The sequence below is a fragment of the Moesziomyces antarcticus genome (genome assembly GCF_000747765.1).
Source record: "Moesziomyces antarcticus DNA, scaffold: scaffold_v10014, strain JCM 10317, whole genome shotgun sequence".
Lineage (NCBI taxonomy): Eukaryota > Fungi > Basidiomycota > Ustilaginomycetes > Ustilaginales > Ustilaginaceae > Moesziomyces > Moesziomyces antarcticus.
Genome location: NW_014638996.1, coordinates 117,379 through 137,672, shown reverse-complemented (window position 1 = coordinate 137,672; position 20,294 = coordinate 117,379). Strand labels below are relative to the sequence as shown.

The 20,294-nt window shown below is 61.6% G+C and overlaps 9 protein-coding genes and 1 non-coding gene across 10 annotated transcripts in view; 4 read left to right on the top strand and 6 right to left on the bottom strand.

Annotated features, from left to right (window-relative positions):
• The window catches only part of PAN0_014c4877 (RRS1-domain-containing protein), a gene marked incomplete at both ends in the record, with an annotated part of 1,110 nt that extends 97 nt beyond the window's left edge, over positions 1-1,013 (bottom strand). The window contains one exon of the mRNA XM_014799583.1: positions 1-1,013. This exon is cut by the window's left edge and continues 97 nt beyond it. Coding sequence (XP_014655069.1) covers positions 1-1,013 — 1,013 coding nt within the window.
• A 320-nt stretch (positions 1,014-1,333) lies between these two features.
• PAN0_014d4876 (family 26 glycoside hydrolase) lies at positions 1,334-2,401 on the top strand (the record flags this gene model as incomplete). The annotated part of the gene is made up of 1 exon (XM_014799582.1): positions 1,334-2,401. The coding sequence occupies one exon, from the start codon at positions 1,334-1,336 to the stop codon at positions 2,399-2,401; it is 1,068 nt and encodes a 355-aa protein (XP_014655068.1).
• Positions 2,402-2,424: 23 nt separating this feature from the next.
• Positions 2,425-4,071, bottom strand: PAN0_014c4875 (FAD/NAD-binding domain-containing protein; the record flags this gene model as incomplete). Its single annotated transcript, XM_014799581.1, has 1 exon — positions 2,425-4,071. One exon carries the CDS (start codon positions 4,069-4,071, stop codon positions 2,425-2,427), a length of 1,647 nt encoding a protein of 548 aa, XP_014655067.1.
• Positions 4,072-4,744: 673 nt separating this feature from the next.
• PAN0_014c4874 (uncharacterized protein) lies at positions 4,745-6,640 on the bottom strand (the record flags this gene model as incomplete). Its single annotated transcript, XM_014799580.1, has 1 exon — positions 4,745-6,640. One exon carries the CDS (start codon positions 6,638-6,640, stop codon positions 4,745-4,747), a length of 1,896 nt encoding a protein of 631 aa, XP_014655066.1.
• Positions 6,641-7,718: 1,078 nt separating this feature from the next.
• On the bottom strand, positions 7,719-7,823 carry PAN0_t014c0001. The gene is made up of 2 exons: positions 7,785-7,823; positions 7,719-7,754 (listed from the first exon to the last, which is right to left on the bottom strand). It is a non-coding gene; the product is annotated as a tRNA-Ile (tRNA).
• A 397-nt stretch (positions 7,824-8,220) lies between these two features.
• On the top strand, positions 8,221-9,714 carry PAN0_014d4873 (mitochondrial cytochrome; the record flags this gene model as incomplete). The annotated part of the gene is made up of 1 exon (XM_014799579.1): positions 8,221-9,714. The coding sequence occupies one exon, from the start codon at positions 8,221-8,223 to the stop codon at positions 9,712-9,714; it is 1,494 nt and encodes a 497-aa protein (XP_014655065.1).
• A 57-nt stretch (positions 9,715-9,771) lies between these two features.
• Positions 9,772-11,361, bottom strand: PAN0_014c4872 (uncharacterized protein; the record flags this gene model as incomplete). Its single annotated transcript, XM_014799578.1, has 1 exon — positions 9,772-11,361. The coding sequence occupies one exon, from the start codon at positions 11,359-11,361 to the stop codon at positions 9,772-9,774; it is 1,590 nt and encodes a 529-aa protein (XP_014655064.1).
• Positions 11,362-11,994: 633 nt separating this feature from the next.
• On the bottom strand, positions 11,995-13,071 carry PAN0_014c4871 (acyl-CoA thioesterase II; the record flags this gene model as incomplete). The annotated part of the gene is made up of 1 exon (XM_014799577.1): positions 11,995-13,071. One exon carries the CDS (start codon positions 13,069-13,071, stop codon positions 11,995-11,997), a length of 1,077 nt encoding a protein of 358 aa, XP_014655063.1.
• Positions 13,072-13,419: 348 nt separating this feature from the next.
• Positions 13,420-16,485, top strand: PAN0_014d4870 (DHH phosphoesterase; the record flags this gene model as incomplete). The annotated part of the gene is made up of 4 exons (XM_014799576.1): positions 13,420-13,568; positions 13,840-13,962; positions 14,115-15,980; positions 16,236-16,485. 4 exons carry the CDS (start codon positions 13,420-13,422, stop codon positions 16,483-16,485), a joined length of 2,388 nt encoding a protein of 795 aa, XP_014655062.1.
• Positions 16,486-17,391: 906 nt separating this feature from the next.
• Positions 17,392-19,092, top strand: PAN0_014d4869 (stomatin family protein; the record flags this gene model as incomplete). Its single annotated transcript, XM_014799575.1, has 3 exons — positions 17,392-18,443; positions 18,578-18,699; positions 18,896-19,092. The coding sequence occupies 3 exons, from the start codon at positions 17,392-17,394 to the stop codon at positions 19,090-19,092; spliced, it is 1,371 nt and encodes a 456-aa protein (XP_014655061.1).
• Between the last annotated feature and the right edge of the window lie 1,202 nt (positions 19,093-20,294).

Here is a 20,294-nt window from a genome sequence, read left to right as displayed (position 1 = left end):
ACTTGCTGCTTGCGTTTGCCGCCGCGCATGCTGGTGACGCCGTGGCCGTTGGTGGCAAAGTGCACCGCCTTGCGCGAGTTGACCAGCTCGGCGTCGCCCTGACCCGGCGCGTTGGCGCGCTTGCGCATGCTCGACGTGCCGAGCTTGTTGAGCAGCGCGAGGTTGTTCTCGCGTTCCGCCGCGGCGTCCTTTTCGTTGGCATCAAACTTGCGCTTGATCCCCTTGGGTTTCGACTCGCCCTTGAGCGTCTTATCGAACCGTCCCATAGACGCGGTGCTTGCACGCGATCTCAGCACATCAGCTTCGAGCTCTGCCTTGCGTCGCTCGCGCTGTGCGGCCCTTGCGAGCTTGGCCGCATTCGCATCGCCCAACCCACCACTCTTGGACGAAGATGCAGTAGCGGAGGCGCTAGCGGCAGCAGCACGTGCGACGTTCTTCTGGCGCTGCGATTCGTTCTTGGCCTGCTTGGCGAGACGCTCCTTCTTGGCGGTTTTGGCCGGGTCGAGGTCGGTGTTGCCGTTGTTCTTGAGTTCGTGGATCCACTGTTCCTCGAGATCCTTGTTGGCACCCTTGTAGCCCCAGCGCGGCACCCACTCGCCGGTGGCCTCGTCGTAGATCATCTTGTCCTTCTTGCGCGATTGGATGCCCTTCTGCTTGGCGAACTTCTCCCACTTGGTGAGCGGCTTGGGCTTGGGCATGCTCTTCTCGCGCGGCAGACGCGAGGCAAACGCCGGCAGCGCCGCCAGCGGGCCGTACTCGGCATCGCGCGTCACGGGAAGCGCAAAGATCCGGTTGATCAGAGACTGCACCCCATCGCGTGCGCGGGTGCGGAGAGCGTCGGCCGACGTAGAGCTGACCGGGTTCGGGTTGATCGAGGTGAGCAGACCCAGGTCGAACTGGAACGGTGTGGCGCCCTCGTCGACGGTGGTGGGCTTGTATTTGGACGAGGAGGCGGCAGCGAGCGCGGTGCCGTCGAGCGATGTGGTGGCGTCAGCGACCACGGTGGTAGGCATGTTGTCCGATCTGCCCTGGGGATGGTGGTGATGCTGGTGTGAGGGATGATGGGGTGGTGAGGCCGGATGATGAGCACAAGGCTCAGCCGAGGCGCAGCAGAGAGGCAGCAAAATCTGGGAATTTTTGCAAGAATTTCGCACACTCGCCAAAATTCCATCGCGATACACGGCGTGCCCGATCGCAATCGCATCGGCGGGCGCCGTGGCGGCGTTGGACCCTGAACCGTTGGGCCTGGCCGAACGGATGCCGTTGACCACTTGACACCCGTTGCCTTCATTCAGCTCATCACCATCTGCGACGCAGCATCCCTGGTCCGGAAATGAGCGCCATGAGCGTCGACGGCATCTCGATCGGATTCTATCCCGACGAGGGCGATGCAGGCGGTACCAAAACGTACCTCTCGCACCTCAATGCCACGCTTTCGTCAAGCTGGCCCTCACCGCATCGCGCGCCCGTGATCAATGTCGTAGGATGGTACGCGCAAACCTACCCGGGCGAGGAATTCACGGGCTCGCAGCTGCTTCCGCTTGTGCAAGATATCAAGGCGGAGTATGTGCGATGCGGTGGGGCGGTGCAGATGGTGTACGAGGCGTCGGTGATGCCGTTCCAGTCGTGGACGGGCTATACGCGCGACAACCCACGCAAAGCACACGAGGTGGCGAGAGTCATGCAGGCCATCCTTGTCGCCAGCCAGCTGGACGACGACTTTGCGATTGCAGAAATAAGGCTGCGGTTCGGACACGAGGTGAATTACTACATACGCTCGGGGCTATACCCCCCTCCGACGGGTGTGGATGAGGCAAGGGACTTTAGAGAGGCGTTTGACCAGGTGGCGATTGCATGTCGTGCATTACCGGTGGAGTATGCGCGGAGGGTAAAGATGTTCTGGTGCCCCAATATCGCCTCGACAGCCTCGGGGGCTATGGCAGAGTACGAGCGGTTCCAGCCCACAATGGAGCACGTCGACTATGTGGGGATCGACTACTACTGCCCCGCGCGGGGTTGCTTGGATGCAGCCGACTTTGTGCGCAAGATGAAACCGTTTCACGACAAGTATGCCTCCCCCAACAGGCCGTTTTTGCTCGGAGAAACGGGACTCCATTTCGACCAAAGCGAGGGTGGCGGCACACAGGCAAAGCTCAAGTGGCTCGATGCAGTGACGAGCAAGGAGGCCCGCAGGAAGTTGCCCCACCTCCGGGGTGTGAGCTGGTTCAACTATGAGAAGGACAGGGATTATCGGTTGATCTTCGTCGCGCAAACAGAGGCGGCCAAGACGGCGGCATTTGCGCAGTGGCTGTACGCACGCATGGCGGAAGAAGACAAGACATCGCCGGCGAGAGGGGGAGGCAAGGTGAAGAAGTTGTGGAAGACGTTGATGGCGGGGTAAGAAATGCATTGCATGGCTGGTGTCTATGCGGATTTGGTGCGCTTGGCGGGTGTGGTGGGAGAGAGCGAGTTGGAGATGTGGCTTTTCACGGTTGCGATTGCGTCGACCAAGCGTGGGGCGGCGACTAGGGCGAGAGCATGCACGAGGGCAAGCAGGGCGAATGCCACGTAGAACGCCATGGTCACGGGGAGGCAGATGACCCTGCACCTGGCGATTGCATCCACGGTCTCTGCGACGATGCAGCCCCACTGTTTTGTCGTCGGCACTGCACGTTCGGCGTGTCTGACGTCGAACGGCAGATACACGCCCTCGATGGCAGCAGCAGCGCGCAGGCCCGATGCAAACCCGTCCTCGTGGAAGCCATACTTGGTCCACGCACCCACAAAGAACGCGCCCTTACCGCCCTGGAGCTGTTGCAGCTCGTGTTGGGCAGCCACCGAGTCCGGCGTGTAGATCGGGTGCGAGTAAGTCTGGCGCCGCACAACGAGCTCGGGACGCGGGGTGTAGGGCGACTCCGGCTCCGTGCTCGGATTGAGCGTCACCAACACCGGCCCGAACTTGGCTTCGGGGAGGGATTGGAGGAGGTTCATCCAGTACGTCAGCGAGACACGGTCCACGTCCCCACCCCGCTGGGTTTCGGCGAGGAAGTTCCAGGCGGACCAAGCCGCACGACGAACGGGCATCAGCCGCGTATCGGCGTGCAGCACCGCCGTGTTGTGGCTGAATCCAAACCGGTCCAGCACCGCCAGAGTCTCGGTGAGGGAGGAAGAGGAGTGGCGCAGACCGGCGCGCAGGATGGCAGCGGTCTGGTCGGCGTGTGTGGCAAAGATGACACGGTCGAAGTTGGGGTGATGCTGTCCATCGGCGGTTTCGATCGTCCATTTGCCCTTGTCGTCGATCCAGGCAGCTTGGACCGCACCCTTGTGGGGGCCCTGGTGGATGCGGTGCGGGGGGAGCTTGGAGGTGATGCGATCCACATACGAGCGCGAGCCGTTTTTGATGGTGAGCCACTGGGGCCGATCTAAAATCTGGAGGAGGTGGTGGTTGTGCATGAACCTGAGCAGTGTCAGCGCCGGGAATGAAGCCAAAGCGGTTTCGGGTGCGGTGCTCCAGATGCTGGCGGTCATGGGGATGAGGTAGTTCTTCCTAAACCCAGCCGAATAGTGTCGGGCATCGAGCCAGGCGCCGATGCTGATCTCGTCGCCGGAGTGGGGGAGGCGCAGGTAGTCGACGGCCTGCTGGTTGAAGCGGACAATGTCCCACACCATGCGCCAGTGCGACGGATTCAGCAGGTTGGTGGGTTGGCAGAATAGCGCGGCGGGGGAACCGCCCGCCCATTCAAACGCCCCGTAGGCGCGTGCGTGGCGCGTCACGCTAAACGACATGTCGCTGTCCAGAATCTCGACGCCGGTGAGCTGGAGAAAGCGCAGGAGGTTCGGGTACGTGACGCGGTTGAATACGATGAACCCTGTATCGACGCGTGTGGACGGCGCCGACGCAGAAGAAGCGCACGTGGGCGGCGTAAAGGTCACCGTGTTGGCGTGACCGCCCAGCCAGGAAAGCGGCTCGAAGAGCGAGACCGAGTGAGAGGAGTACTCGTTCAACCCCCATACGGCGGCCAGGCCCGACACGCCCGCGCCCACCACGGCGACTCGCAACGACTCGTCCATATCGTACAAGAGTAGGTAGAGGCGATGGTGGAGAGAGGCAAACAGCAAGGTTGAATGCACAGCACTGCAACCCCCCGGATCGACGCGTGCTTCCGACATCTGCAAGTCCGAGACGACTCTCTCGGTGGCCGTGCGCAACTGCCGCCGAAAAGGGTCCCCTCGTGAAATCGCGTTACCCAATCCCCCATCCTCCGCGGCTTTGGCATGCGGTTCTGTTTTCGACAGCCAGGGGGCAAGCCCCCCGTCACGACCCCCCCCCCCCCTTCCTCATTCGTGCAAGACACACTCTCCGACGTCCAATGGAACACGTTCGTATATTGCTTCGCCACCTTGGGCTCGTCGGCGAGATGCACGTACTGCATTGCGTGTGTGTGTGAGTGCGTGCGTGCGTGCGTGCGTGTGTACAACCCAGCCGCCGCACGGAGATGACGCGCACTGATCTGTGATGCGGCGCCGAGCATCTCGCGAGCCTTCGCAAGCCGTGCTCGCGGTCGTCGTTAAGCTCAAGGTCGCACTCTTCACCCCTGACGCTGCTGATCTCGAGGATGTTCTGATCGTTGGCATTCGTGTGGCTGAGTACGCTCCCACCCTCACGAAGAGTCTCGCCCATCTCTGCCTGAAACCCCCGCAGAGACTCGCGCCATCTGGAAAAATGTCGTGGTGGATTGCATGGCTAGTCGTACACATGCTGCGCCGCAATGGCCGGATGCTCCTCGCCCCTCCACAGCTCGGGCACATCGGGACTCGGCTGTTCGTCGTCGACATTGGCAAAAAGAATGCCGCGGTACCTCTGGCTCCACGCCTTGGCCTGCTGTGCGCTGAGCAGACGCTCGTAGCGGTACTTGCGTTCCTCCTCGGCCTCTCCCGATGCGCGTGCCCCCTCCTCGTCCCTGTCGACCTTATTCGCAGGGTGGGACGAGGTCCAAATGCCCGACCAGCCAAAGAGCGCACCCAGCAGCCGCAACGGCATGGGCACAGGCATCACCATGGTGTTGACAAACGCCGACAACGCCTCCATCGTCGTCGGCTCCATCAGCGACGGCGCGCCTGCGCTGCGCATCGACGCCGAGCCGCGCTGCAGCAAAGCCGCCTCTGTCAACCGCCAGCCCGAGCCGTCGTCCGGCTCCTCGCCGCGCACACGCTTGTCGTTGGCAAACAGCACCGATGTTGCTGGGTCGACGACGTCAGCCTCGGTTTCGCCCACCTCGGTCTCGGCGTCCGAGGCGTGCCAGCGCTCGTGCTCGCTGCGTCCGTCGAGCATCATGCCCTCAGCACACAGCGGTGCAGCATCGGGCGACTCGAACGCAAAACCTGCCCGCGGGACAGTAGTGCGTGAGGGCGGCTGCGCACCCGACCGCTGACGCTCTGCATCGTCGTGAAGGAAAGCATCGAGCACCTCGGGTTCGAGGTCAAACACCTTGCGCAAGATGGTGCCGATCACGCGCGACGTCTTGGACGCATGCTGTGCGGTGGCGAGGTGCGATGCGCGCGTGGACGACTTGGGCGTGTCTGCGCCGTGGGCGTGCTCACCACGGGCGTGCTCAGCGCCGCGTGAGCCAAAGCGACGCGCGTCGTAGTCGACGCTGAGCAGGCTCTGGGAGGTGTTGCTGCGCTTGCTGGAGCGGCCGGCGGCGGAGCGTCGATGCCTGCGCTTGGGCCGACGCAGCCGATCGGCGTGGTCGACGTGCGAGAGGCCGGCGCTCTGCGCGAGGTTGCTGATGGCCAGCTCGGCGTCGTCGTTCGCATTGTCGTGGGCGCGTGCTGCCTCGGCGTCTTCGCGCTCCGAGCCGCTGGTCAGGACGACGGGCAGATGGTGCGTGACGTGAGGCGCGCGACGGGCACGACGGCTCGAGTGCGCGGAAGAGTAGAGCTGCGTGGATGCCGAGGGACTTTCCTCGACTCGTTCGAGAGCGTTGGAGCGAGCGAGCAGCGACCAAGCCTTGCTGCCTAGCAGATGGCTGTGCGAAGGCGTGGTGCCGTCGTCGTCGTCGTCGCTGTCGACGCTCACGTGGCTGGCATGGCTGAGCCTAGAGGGTTTGCGGCGGGAGGCGGTGCTGGGAGCGCCTGTTGCTCTTCGTACGGGACTGCGTCCGGGATGATGGGAGGAGGAGGCGGCGGCATCGCTCTCAAAGTCAAAGTCGGAGCCGGAGCCAAAGCCGAGCTCTTCATCCGCATCGAGCTGCGAGTCGGTGCCGCTGAAGACGGAGTCGGGGAAGATGTCTTCGGAGTGGCGTGCGTCGGAGAGGTGGCCGTCGTCGTTGGTGTAGTTGGATGGCGCATCGGTGGAAGCGAGGTCGGTGGAAGCGGGGCTGAGGGGCGAAGCGATGAATCGGCCAGTGCCATCGTGCAAGGGTGGCAAGGTGAGCGCGAGTGGATTCGAGTCGTCGGTGAGCTCCGAGTCTAGGGTGGGCGATGCGGGCGCTTGGCGTGCTCTACCGGGGAAGACGATGCTCCAATCCTGGTCGACCTGACGTTCGTGGCGGTGGTGTGGCGGTGCGTGTGTTTGGTGGTGTGAATCGTCTGCGCGATCCCTGCGCTGTTGTCGTGGCTGGTGGTGTACGAATGCCATGTTTGCTTGCTATGCGACGGCCGCGTGGTGATGGATGTCAGCTCGAAGGGGGGATGAATGATTCTTATGCTGATGTAGATCGTGGCAATGCGACGGATGGACTGGTTATCGATGACACGACGAGATGAAGCGACGCCCAAGCTCTGTGGGAAAGAGGTGGGAGAGATCAAGAGGGAGATGAAGGATGTGCGGCGAGATGGGGCTTGCGATTGTGACTCTGTGATTGTGATTGTGTGATTGAGGGTGGGTGGAGGGGGCTAATGGGGCACTTGAGCAGCTTACAGTGGATTGCGGGCTGGAGATAGCATGAGTGAGCGAGCTCCAGCCAGCGCCGATTGGGGAGGCGGCGGAAAAGGTCAGGCGAGCGGCGACTCTGTTGGCTCGCTGCCATGCACGCCCATGCAGGCGGGTGCAGGCGGGTGCAGGCGAGTGCAGCAGAGCCAGGGTCCAAAAATCCTGCCTCACTCCTCCTTTTTTGGGCGGCGGCTCAGCTCAGCTTTCGGGCGCGCGTGAGACGAATCGGTGCGTCCGATGGCGAGCTTGGGTGTGGATATCGCCATCTGCCCTCGCTTCCCTGTCAAAGCGCCAACACCGGTGCGCAACACTGCAGCCAGATGAACAAGTGCAAAGGAGCGTCGTCACTCCAGAGAAAATTTGGCCGGGGCGCGCGCGCGAGAGAGAGAGAGAGAAGAGAGAGAAAGAGAGAGAGATGGCACCGGCGCATATCTCTCGTCCGCCTCGCTTGTTGCTTGTTGCTCTCGCGCGCGCGCCCGACATTCAGAAGAGCCTCTGCGCGCCAACACCAGCCTCCAAGTTGGCCGGCTCTCAACCCTCTCTCGCGGCATCATCAAAGCTCCTTTCCCACTCATCCGACCTGTCGGCCGAGCCCAAACTCTCCGACCATAGCCGATGCCAATCACGGACAAAGAAACAGCGTGCTCATCATGCTCGTGCTTCAGCAGTAAAGTAGCCCGCTTATCTCGCATGCGAGGCGGGACCCTCACCAGTGACGCGTACCCGCTGCACACTGACGCCTGCAACCAAAAAGGGGAGGCCCGAATGGGGCCAAAAAAACAAATGCTCCGTACTGGGCTCGAACCAGTGACCTTCCGTTGTAAATACTCAGCTGTGCTGAGGCACCGTGTATTAGACGGATGCGATAATCCAACTACGCTAACGAAGCTGTTATGTCTTTGCCGTAAAGTATTGTATGTATATCGCGGTATTCTTGTTGAAGGCGTCGGCGATTATGTAAAGCTTCGAAAGGGCGGTTGGAAATGGCGCTGGATTGGTTCGTCCGGTGCGGCCGTCGCCGTCATCGGCCGTTGGCCAAGTTGGCGAAGGAGAGTGGCGAGTGGATAGCCGATTCCCCGTCCCGCTCTCTCCTCTCTCCACAGTCCAGTTTCGGTTCGGCGTTCGGTGGAGATGGCTCGGGGCGGAAGCGCTGTCCGTTTGGTTCCCCCGCTCTCTCCCACTTTCTCTTCCCCCACACTTTTGGCACTTGGCACGCCTAGCCACCGATATATACCCCGCATCGCTTCCTTCCTTCCCCCCACGTCCTTCCACACAACAACACAAAGATGCTCAAGTTCGACGAGGTTCAAAAACACAACTCGCGCGAGTCGTGCTGGGTGGTGGTGCACGGCAACGCGTACGACGTGACCGAGTTCCTCCCCGACCACCCGGGCGGAGCGGGCATCATCCTCAAGTATGCCGGCAAGGACGCCACGGAGGAGTACGACCCCATCCACCCGCCCGGTACGCTCGAGGAAAATCTGCCCAAGGAAAAGTGTCTCGGCCCCGTAGACCCCTCGACGATCAAGAAGGAGGAGAAGGTGGAGAAGAAGCAGGTGGTCAAGGATGAGGGGGGCGTGCCGCCGCTGTCGCAGTGTCTCAATCTGTACGACTTTGAGGTGATCGCAAAGAGGGTGCTTAAGCCGACGGCTTGGGCGTACTACTCGAGCGGTGCCGATGACGAAGTCACCATGCGCGAGAATACCTCGGCGTTTGGAAGGATCTGGTTCCGACCCAGGATTCTCAGGGACGTCAGCAAGGTCGATTTCTCCACCTCGCTGCTTGGTCAGAAATCCACCCTGCCGGTCTACATCACCGCCACCGCCCTCGGCAAGCTGGGCCACCCCGATGGAGAGAAGAACTTGACCGTGGCGGCGGGTAAAGAGGGTGTGATTCAGATGATCCCCACGCTGGCCTCGTGTTCGTTTGACGAGATTGTGGCCGCCAAGACGCACGATGCCCAGGTGCAGTTCATGCAGCTCTACGTCAACTCGAACCGCGCCATCACCGAAAACATCATTGCCAAGGCCGAAAAGGCGGGCATCAAGGGGCTTTTCGTCACCGTCGATGCGCCCCAGCTCGGACGCAGGGAGAAGGATATGCGCATGAAGTTCGACGATGTCGGCAGCGATATGCAGAACCAGAACAAGGACAACGTGGATCGATCCCAGGGCGCAGCACGCGCCATCTCGAGCTTCATCGACCCCTCGCTCAGTTGGGACGACCTCACCTGGTTGCGATCGGTCACCAAAATGCCGATTGTGCTCAAGGGCGTTCAGACGTGGGAAGACGCCGTACGTGCCGCCGAACTCGGTCTGAGCGGTGTGGTGCTCTCCAACCACGGCGGTCGACAACTCGACTTTGCGCGCTCCGGTATCGAGGTGCTCGGCGAAGTGGTCGAAGCGCTCAAGGCCAAGGGACTCTTCCCCAACCCCATGTTCCAGATCTTTGTCGACGGCGGTATTCGCCGCGCCAGCGATGTCCTCAAGGCCGTAGCTATGGGTGCTACAGCCGTGGGTATCGGTAGGCCGTTCTTGTATGCCTACTCGGCGTACGGAAGCGATGGTGTCGTGCATGCGTTGCAGCTGCTCAAGGCCGAGATGGAGATGAACATGCGGCTGCTCGGCGCGCCTACGCTCAAGGACGTCGTGCCCGAGATGGTGGATGCCAGGGCTCTGGGAACGCACGTCAACTTTACGCCCGTGTCGCATGGACACCAGATCTACGAAAAGCTCCAGACTGCGGTGGGCATGCCCGGCGAACCGGCCAACAAGCTTTAGAACCGACCATCCGCACTGTATGCAATGATCATGTAATTTGTCGAAGGAGAGTGTGGGCTAGCAAAGGAGGGCGGGGTCGATGGTGGTGATGCGGATGGTGTGGTCGAAGCCACAGCTGGCGAGCGTGTGCTCGTCGAGCGCAACAACGTCTTTGATGACGGGGTTGCCGCCGCGCGTCCAGGAGGCGGCCACTTGGTCCGGAGCGACGAGACCGTGCGCGAGGACGGTGGCGCGCGTCTTGCCGCCAAGATCCACCAAGCGCAACACGCCATCTTCAGAGTTGAGCCAACATGCCCGGCCGGATGGCAGCCAGCTATGCCGGGGTGTGCCGAACGTGCCCGTCTCGAGGCCCGTCCATACCGTCGCCGCCCTCACGCCCGAAAGCGGTTGTAGGAGAAGCAAGCGGCTGGAGGAGGAGGAGGAGTGGTCGCCCGTTTGGATGCAGATGTACAGCCCCGATGCGTGCAGCGACAGCGAGAGCAGCGAGTACGATACGTGCAGGTCCGACGCCACCGGGTTCGTGTTGAAGCTCTCCACGCTCCAGTCGGGCGTGCGGGCGGAAGAGAGCGAGGTGGAGGCGAGCGTATCGGCCAGGTCGTCCGTGTCTAGCGAGCTGTCGGCAGTAAGGGGGAGCGCGAGGTAGTGGACGAAGCTGTCGTGGCGAACGGTAAAGCACAGCCAGGTCCGTTGACGGCGTGCAGCGCGGATCGTCACCTCGCCCACTGCAGGTGCTGAGGAGGAAGTGGGTTCGCAAGACTCGGGTGCGGCGGCGGCACGCACAAAGAGGATCGCCTCGGGATTGTGGCGCGTCTCCATCTCGAACGCCTTTTCGTACCGGCCACCCTCGAGCTCTCCCTGGTCCTCCTCTTCTCCGTCCACTGAGGTGGTGGAGAAGCGGGTGTGATGGACGCGCCTGTACACGACGAGCTTCTTGTCGTATCCGATACTCGCCATGTACTCGCCCGTCGCACTCACCGCCAGCCGCACCACAAACTTGGTGTGGTGCTTGAGCGTCTGGATCGGCTTGCGCGTCAGAAGATCCCACACGACGATGCTCGCGTCCATACTCGCCGTGACGATGCATCGTGCATCCTGTGGGTCTTGCACCACACTCAAAACTGCCGCGGCGTGTGCGCCGTCGAGGATCTCCTCTACCTCGCCCGTTTGTGCGTCGGTAAAGACCACTCGACGATCGGCGCCCGTCGTGACCAAACACTCCTGCAATGTGTTGGCATACCTCGCTGTGGCCGTGTCGAATGTACGTCGGGGGAGAGCGAGGCGGGTGATGGAGAGGATGTTGGAGGCATGGATGGTGTCGTACGTGCGTGCGAGCGCGAACGGCAGCGTCGCAGGACCCGGCAGCGACAGCGTTAGCGGGTCCACCACCGATCGCACCGAGTGCGTGCTGTTGAGCTCCTCCGCCGCCCGACGCTGCTCCTCGGCCCGCACGCTGGAGCGGTAGGTTTCAACGAGCGTACGAAGCTCCAGCGCATCGTCGCGGAGAGGCGGCAGCGAAAGTCCCGTAGCCTGCGCATCGGCTCTTAGTTGCGCTGCCGAAGATGTGTACCCTTGCGAAAGCAGGAAGCGCTCCACCACGAGGTGGGAGGCGATCGTCAGATCGTATTCGGATGCTCGTGCTGCCGACATGCTTGGGTGCCCCTCTGTAGGATGATGGTGTTGATCGCACAAAAGGCTTGCAGGTCAAGCGAAGGTAAGGCGAAAACTCAACGACGCTTTGACCGCCCCTCTCGCCAAAAAATTCAGGGTCCAATGCTGCGCCAATCTCCCCCACCTTCTCATGCTCACCATGCGTGGTGTCATATTGGAAAGAAGTGAGTCAAGTCTGCCTGCCGCAGATGATGATGCAGAGGACCACCTGGATCACAGCAGAGCCTTGAAGGTGGGCAGAGGTTTCTGGTGATGCGAGGGTGCAAAAACGGATTGGCGTTGTCGAGGTCGGCTCAGGCAGAATCGAGGAGAGGTGACGAGTGCAAATCGATTCAAGAGCGAGGGAGAACCTCGCCGATCGTAGCTAGCCTACGTGGCGATGCTGAGTACGTGTCCAAGCAAGCTCTGTCTCGACCTGATCTCACGCAGACTTGAACCCCTTGCGATGCGTGCGCTGCCTCACCGAGCAGCAGACGAGCCCATCCACATCCGCTCGACTGTGCCCGGCAAGCTCGTGTCGCTCCCTCGTCGACCCGGATGAACACGTCGAATCGCGCCTGTGATCAAGGCAATTCTATACAAAGCAAGGCGGCTCTACAGTACAACGGGAAGCTACAGCTTCTGCGCATGCGGGCGGAGCACACACACCTGTGTCATGCACGCCACGAGGTTGTGGCTACGATCCCACAGACACGCCTCGGAGTAGGTGCGGCAGTCGCCGCCGGCGTGCGTCTGCATCTCGCGCAGGTGGAAGTCGTCCATATCGGCTGGCTTGAAGAAGCGCAGGGCGGTATCGAGCGACGACGCCACCGCCGCATCCGCCAGCGACTTTTTCGAAAACGTGAGCGGGATGAACGACAGCGCTGCGTCCATCAGAAACGCCACCAGACTCGCATTCGCCGAGGCGGGCGACATGCTCATCGCCTCCCCAGCCTCCGCGTAGCTACATGCCGGCAGCGAGGCTCGAGAAGGCGCAGCTGGTGGAGATGCCAGCTCGTGCTTGGATTTCGACCAGTCTACCGCAAATCGGTCGGTGAGCGGCAGCGCATGCTGCTCGGATTCGGCGAGTGGGTCAAGGCCAATAGCGTTGTGCGCGTGCAGTCCCTGCGGAGGAATTGCGCTCACCACCACCTTGGTGTTGAGGCCAAAGACGACGTTCTGGAAGTGGTCCGCCGCTTTTTGATTCACCTTGCGCTCCTGCACCTTGCGCAGCACAATGTCGCGCATCGTGGGCAGCTGCTCCGGCGGCGAATACTGCATGCGCGGCTTCTTGCTGTACGCCACGAACGGCGCCCCCGCATGCGAGGTGTCGATCTTGTTGGGCGCGACAAAGTCGACGAGCGCCGAAAACGTGCTGCGTTCGCTGCCGTCGTTCTGCACCTGGCTCGCCACCACGAAGCGCGTAGCAAAGCTGCGTGTGTCGCGAACGTGCGTCACGACGAGCTTGACGTTGCGATCCGACAGCGTGGGCCCGAGAAAGTTGCCGAGCAGAGAGTAGATCTCAAAGTTGCGCTGCTCCTTGCGCGATTCGATCGACTTGAATGCCGCCTGCACCGTGAGCGCCTGCACGCACCCGCCGTACGCAATCGCGGCGGTGTTGCCCATCTTTTCAGGGTAAGAACACGAGATGTACACGTTCGGGTCCGATGTGGCGAGCAGCCGCACCAGCTCGACGAAATTGGCCGCCATAGTGTCGCAGGAGAATGATGGCAAGGAAGGAAGGAAGGAAGGAAGGAAGAGCGGTGGAGGTGGACGGAAAGTAACCGGCAATGCCAGAAAAAAAAAAAAGCAGCCCATGAACGTCGATATCGGAGCTCCAAATCAAGCCAAGCAATTCAAGCAAGCAACAGTCGCCTGGCTCCGCCCCGCCCGGGTCTCCAACGGAAGCAGAGGTGTAGCGTGGTACGCCGAATGTGCGCTGCTCCGACTGTTGGTGCTGTCGCTGCACGGATTTGCGCACCTTGTCGCAAAGAAAAAGAGAGCGGATAACCAATAGCCGGACCCCGGTGGCTCGTACCTCGCTACGCATTTATTTCCATGCGAGCCTCGTCCCATTCAACCAGCCACGCTGCCGGCCACACTGCACTGCGAGCGTATGGCGGTACCTCAGGTTTGGCGACAAACAGAAGTCGCTCGTACAACCTGGTCAACACCCACGTCCAGGCTGCATGCACAGCTGCACCTCGGTACGGCTGCAGTGAGACCCACTTATTGCCGGTCGCTGCCTGGCTTGCGAGTTGGATGCTGCCGACCCACTCAGCGCTGGGCGCGTATGTCGTGCCGCTGTGCACTGCACCTGAGCCGGCAATGTCAACGAACTGTATCTCCGGAGCAGACGAATAGGATCTCGACCCACCGCCCAATTTATCCGCCGAGTGCAGCTCCTACCTGTTCCTGAGCCCGCGTCCAACCGTGCCTTCGTGGCGAAATTTGCTTTGTCGCACACGTACTTTACAGCAACTCTGCTGGCATCCCAACGGCCCATCCAGACTGTGACCAAGCCGGTGAGGGCCGGGATTCACATGGCAAATCTGATCCGTCCAGGCTTCCAACCGGTGCACCGAAGGGCGAGTCGGATCGGTCGGCTGAAGTCCCGATTGTGCATCGGCCGTCGGTGCCAGATCGGCGTAATTGTCAAAAGTGGAGCGGCTCGTCAGAGACTTTGAAACCTGCAGTCGGGAAGCTTTTGGGTGCACGTTTGTTCGCGACGCCCATCATCTTTGAGGTCGCAGCTCGCATCGCCGCTTCTACATGGCGCAGTACGAACGCATCTACACGTACCGAACCAACCGAGCCGCTGCTGCACGCCACAACGCCACCATCGGCCTCGTCGCCCTGCTCGCCCTCGTCGCCGTAGCTTCCGTCGTCTTCCTCTCGGTCACCGACTACGTCTACTGGCGCCAAGCACGCCCAAACAGCTTCCTCAACCAACTAGCCCCACAACCCATCCGCAACGGCTCCTTGACAGGCAAAGGCAAAGGTGACACCATGGCATCGGTCGCAGGGTCCACGCTGGATGAGTTCCTGGTGCAGGCCAAGCGCGATGCATTCGAGCACCTCAAGGCTGGCGCAGCCGCCAAGCAGAAGCTCACCCTCGTCATGGGCAACGAGGCGGGCGATCTCGACTCGGCAGCTTGTGCCATCGGGCTCAGCTACCTGCTCTCCCGCTTCGGACCGCCGCAAGGCTACAAGCTCGGCGCGTCGTCGTACGTGCCCTTGATACAAAGCATGCATTCGGACGACGTGCTGCGGCCCGAGAACACCGCCGCATTCCGAGCAGCGGGCATCGATCCAGAGCACACCCTCTGCCTCGACGACATCCAGCACACGCTCGGGCTTGCGCTCGACTCGGACGCATTCGCACCCGCCGCCAACGTCGCGCTCGGCCTCGTGGATCATCCCTCGCTCACGGGGCCCTGGGGCGGCAGCGGCGCGTCGAACCGAGACGTCGAGATCGTGCTGGATCACCACGAGGATGTAGGCGATCACGCGGATGCGCCGCTACGCATCGTCAAGTCGCCCTCCAAACAGCCCGTCGGCAGCTGCAGCAGTATGGTCGCCGACCTGTTTGCTGCGCACTTTGCACAGGCCAGCGCGACGGACGTGGCGATGCACCAGGTGGCCGATCTGCTCATGAGCGCCATCGTCATCGATACCGACAACCTCCGCGCCGCCCCACGCGGCAAGGCGACCCAGACCGACTTTGATGCCGTCAAGACGCTCTTCCCGGCCTCGTCGTTTGGCAATCCCGAGACGTCGCAGCGCATCCGGGAAACGGCGCTGGCCTTCTCGCCGCTCAAGGACCAGGTGCACGGCGCGTCGGTGGAGCCCATCCAGCCCGTCAGCCCGTCCGAGCACACCGACTCGGCGACGCAGAGCGCAAAGATCATCCTCGCGCCCTTCTGGAGCATCCTCTCGCGCGCAAAGCAGGCAGTCGACCATCTCGCCGGTCGCGATCTGCTGCGCAGAGACTACAAGGAGCTCGACTTTGTCGGCGGCGCCGAAGAATCGTCCTTGTCGCTCAAGCTCGGTTTTGCATCCGTTCCCATCAGCATGGTCGAGTGGCTGCACAAGGACCGGCCCACCCCGCGCCTCGCCGATGCGGCCGACCCGAAGCAGGAGGTGCGCGATGCGTGGGCGGCGTGGTGGAAGGTGCTCGACGACTTTATGGACGAGCGCAAGATCGACATTGCCGTCATGACCGGCTCGTTCCGCGTGCCCGAGGGCGAGGTGGATGCCGGAAAGCACAAGCGTGAACTTGTGCTGGCGTTTGCACCGCGCAGCTTGCGCGAGAGCCAGGCGTCGATGCTGTGGCAAGAGCTGCGCCGCGGCCTCGAGACCGACGCGCATGTGGCAGCTGACCAGGTCGACCGCCGCCTCATGCTCGAAGAGCCCTGGAAGGGCCAGCGTCTGCCCGAAAGCGCAGGCGGCAAAAAGGAGAGGGTGCAGGGTGTCGACACCGACGGTCGCAGACTCGAGCTCGCCGCGCACGCACAGCCACGCTGGGCAAAGGTGTACAGACAGGCCAACGCGCGTGCCAACCGCAAGATCGTGCTGCCCGCAGTGACCACGGTGCTCAAAGCGGCAGCGAGGAAGTTGTGAGCCGTCGTACACGCCGTCGCAGCGCAAATCACGGCAATCATAGAGCTCTTGTCGTATCTGAGCGAGGCAGCATGTGACGTGGATTCTGTGTGATGTCGGGCGAATGCGGAGGCGGTCATCCGATCCCGAATGAGACCCTTTGTGAGAATCGAAGCGAGAGATGCTCGCCGTGGAGAGTGGAGAGAAAGCCGGATGCCGCCGGGTGGGATCGGCGCTTTTTTGGAAGGATTCCGCGGAACGCTACGAGTCAGGGCAGTGCTCGCCAAGGCAGGCGTGCGCACTAGCGCGCTCGAACCGGCATCGCGTGGGAACGTCAAGCTCGCCGCTCGTCGCTCAGCGTTCGGCGTGGGGGGCAAAGAGGGCGGGTGCCTTGCCACCAAGCTCGGCATGCTGCAAGGATGGAGCGACACAGGGATGCTGAACAGGCAGCCGGATTGGTGGATAGCAGCCGAGTGTCGAGCCACGTTCATGCGCTGTACCTTGACGTACATCGCGTCCTGAGCTGCAGCGTCGTGCGTAGAGCGCGCACGCGTGCCCGGCACGCCGCAATGCAGATCCCCCCGTAACCCGAGATGGTAACCAAGCGTATTCAGCCGCCATATCCAATCACAAGCGGGAGGAAGGAGGGCGGCTGCACGTCCGGCAGCCGCATAAACTTGGCAATTGGGCTTGGCACCGCATCGTCCCGGCTTGTCTACATCATCTCAGACAGCCGCCGTACTACCAACAAGGACAGCACGGCCAGGTCCGGGTTGCATGGCCAGGGCTGTGCCGGCAAGAGCAAGCGAGACAGTCCCAGACAAGGGCCCACAGGCACAAGGCACGCCACCATCCGGCACGGCACGGTATAGCACCCCAGCTGACCAGCCGAGAGCGGTGGAAGCCGAGGGTCACAGGCTCGTCTCGGCTATCTCGATAGATGCGGAGCGAGCGCAAAGGAAAAGCAAAGGAAAGCAGACCGAACCCTTGGCAAGGCGCGAGTCGACGCCATCGGGTCACGAGCCTGTCTTTCGCAGAAATAAAGACAAAATGCAGAAGAGAAAATGCGGCACGGATGAGTGCGCTCGTGCCTCCACTCGAAGGTAGTTGGCGATGGGATGAGTCGGAAATTTATTCAGTGAAGCGGCACGAAAATGCGGAGTAGCGCGTGCCGAATTGCGCACCGCAGCGCCTTGGCGTGGGGCAGCCACTTAGCTCAGCCTTCCGCCTTTCGCCCCTCGATCGAGCATATATACCGGCGTCCTTTGGCCTTGCTCGCCACTTCTCACCCACCTCCTCCAAACGCAACCAGGCTACCACTTACCTGAGCCTTTCACCTGTCCCTTTTCGACCGACATCGATTGTCTTGCCGACGCGTATCGCCCTCGACCTCTGGACCCCATCATCATCCACCTTTGACCGTTCAAGATGTCCGACCTTGGCAACAGTACGTTGCAGAACGGCTCTCACGCAGAAGATGTCAGCGCCGGCAAGCGACCCGCGGCCCAGACCAACGCAGGCCTGGTGACGGTGCAGCCGCTGCGACGCTCCGAGATGCAGCCTTCGTACAAGCAGAACCTCGGCCTCGACACCGTCGACCACGGCTTCTACGGCACCATGATCAACGGCATCGGCGCCGTCGCCGGCTTCTTCGGACAGTTGCCCTTCTGCTTTTGCTGCCCTAACCCGTTCAAGGAGATCGAGCAAGGCAGCGTCGGCCTCGTCACCCGCTTCGGTCAATTTTACCGCAGTGAGGACCCAGGACTCACGCAGATCAATCCTTGCAGTGAAAATCTTAGGAAAGTGGACGTCAAGATCCAGACGAGCAGCATTCCCCACCAATCCTGCATTACGAGGGACTCAGTTTCCATAGGAATCGAGTCGACAGTCTTTTGGCACGTCTCCAACCCGTACAGGGCGGCGTTTGGCATCACGGACGTGCGCTCTGCGCTGATCGAGCGAGCGCAGACGACGCTGCGTAACGTCGTGGGTGGACGTACGCTGCAGTCGCTTGTAACGGACCGCGAGCAGGTGGCACTGGAGGTGCAGGAGATTGTGGGCGACATTGCGGACCGATGGGGTGTGCAGGTCGAGTCGATCCTGATCAAGGACATCATCTTCTCCAAGGAGCTGCAGGAGTCGCTCAGCTCTGCGGCCAAGCAGAAGCGTATCGGCGAGTCCAAGGTGATTGCTGCGCAGGCCGAGGTGGATGCCGCCCGTCTGATGCGCCAGGCTGCCGACATCCTTGCGTCCAAGAGCGCCATGCAGATCCGCGCGCTCGAGAGTCTGCAGGCGATGGCCAAGACGGCCAACAGCAAGGTCATCTTTGTGCCTATGAACCTCACCGACCTCAACGGCGACTCGCTGCCTCCCGGAGGCACCGGCCCGGGCGCCAACGTGGCTCCGGCCGCGAGCGGATCGCAGGGTGCTCAGTCCGGCACCATGCTGAACACCGCTGCTCTCACCCAGCTCGCCGAGATGTAATCGCCCATCCAATCGTGGCATACTCCCCGACCCAGACTGACGAGAAGCCGGAATGTCGATGTATCGGCCCGCTTCTTGCCATACCCTTTTTGCGTAATGATACCTGCTTTTGCTCTCACCGTGCTTGAAGTGTGGCGTTCCGATGTGGTGGAGACGCGCGTGGTGAGGCTGGTCAGCTGAGAGCACAGATGCGACGAGAAGGGAGCGAGTGTGTGGCTGCCGGCAGTCTGTCGAGGAGACCCGCCGATGATGGTGAGTAGCGAAGTGGGAAGGCTTTGCCTCCCGGCGGACTGCGTGCTGAGTCGGGGCTGGAGTGCACTCACCGGTCGTGGGCTCAGCGCATTCATCGAAGCGCAGCAGCCGGGCCCTTTCCATTTCCCTTCGAGTTCCGAGGGCACGAGCCATGTCCAGAGCGTTCCCAACTGGTCACTCCCCTAGGTGTGAACAGTCGGTAGAGCCGAAAAGTGGTCTCGCTACACGGCATGTCCCAAGGCATTGGCGGGCCCCGTCCGAGCTTTCCTTTGGCGTTGTCGGGATCCGTCCGAGCGTTTACTTGGCCGAGGCAATGCACGCGCACCTCAGCTCAGCTCCCGCACCAGCATCACACTCTTTCTCGTCACGTTCTGGCCCAAGAAGCAAACCTGACCTCCGACAGATCACAAGTGAAGCGATTGTGGGCACGTCCATGAGGCTGGAGGCAGAGGGAGGAGGAGGAGTTTGGGTCGTCTCGACGATAGCGACATCATTCTGTGTCAAGAATTTTGTAAGTACATTTACAGATCATTCGAGCCTCCAAACATCTGCGGCCATAGAACCTTGAAAGCACCGCATCCCGTCCGATCTGCGAAGTTAAGCAAGGTATCGCCTAGTCAGTACTGCGGTGGGGGACCACGCGGGAATCCTAGGTGCTGCAGTTCTTTTTTTCCGTCTTTTTTTTCACATCTCAGCCAGCCAGATTCTTTGGAAGGAATTTTTGCGAGCTCTATTTTTTTTTCCATTGCTTTGCTCGAAGTAGGCTGGTTTGACTTTCCTCTAACTTCGCGGAGGGCAGAAGTGCAGCGGCAAGTAGACGGGGATGGGGGCCGACCGCATGGCGTGCTCCGGGACGACGTCGGCGAATAGACAGGAAGTCGAGCAGCGGCCTGGGCCACCTCACCGACCGCACCGCCAGCCAGGCAAAGAGGGATCGGAGAAAAATGGCAGCCATCTGATTCGCTGTTGTTGAGATTAGATCAAGGCAGCACTGCACAGCAGCTACTTACAGTAGCCGGTAAGCGAGAGCGTGGACCAAAAGAGCGAAGAAACGTTGAAGCTCGCCGACCGCCGCGATGACGGACGGCTGCTGCTGCTGCTTCTGATCTGATCAAGAGGCCGGAGCCAATCGCAACGCGGCGTGCCATCACACCGGCGCGGCCACTTTGCAGAGGGGTGACTCGTTTCTGCTTGCCATTGGTCGTTGGACTTCGGCCCCACTCTGCAGACCTCTGAGCGCTTGGAGCCGCTGTGAAAAAGCGGCGAGAAGCCAAGGCGCATTTCAAACGTGCAGCGTGCGTTGAATTGGATGAATTTGCCACAAATTGTAGTGCGAGAAGAACTGCCATTTCAGCGCGGGCGAGCCCCAGCGCAAAAGGGTCCTTGGGCCGCCCTCGGACGAATGACAGGGCGCCAGGCAGAGTCACCTTGAGAGGCGAGTGCTGCTGCTGCTGCTGCTGCTGCCACTGCTGCCACTGCTGCCACTGCTGCCACTGGTGTCATGCACGACGCTCGCCCTGAAATGCCCGCTCCGCCTCTCGGTTGCAGTTGGGCGAGCGGCCACCGCACTTCTTCTTGATTCCAGCCGCACCGGC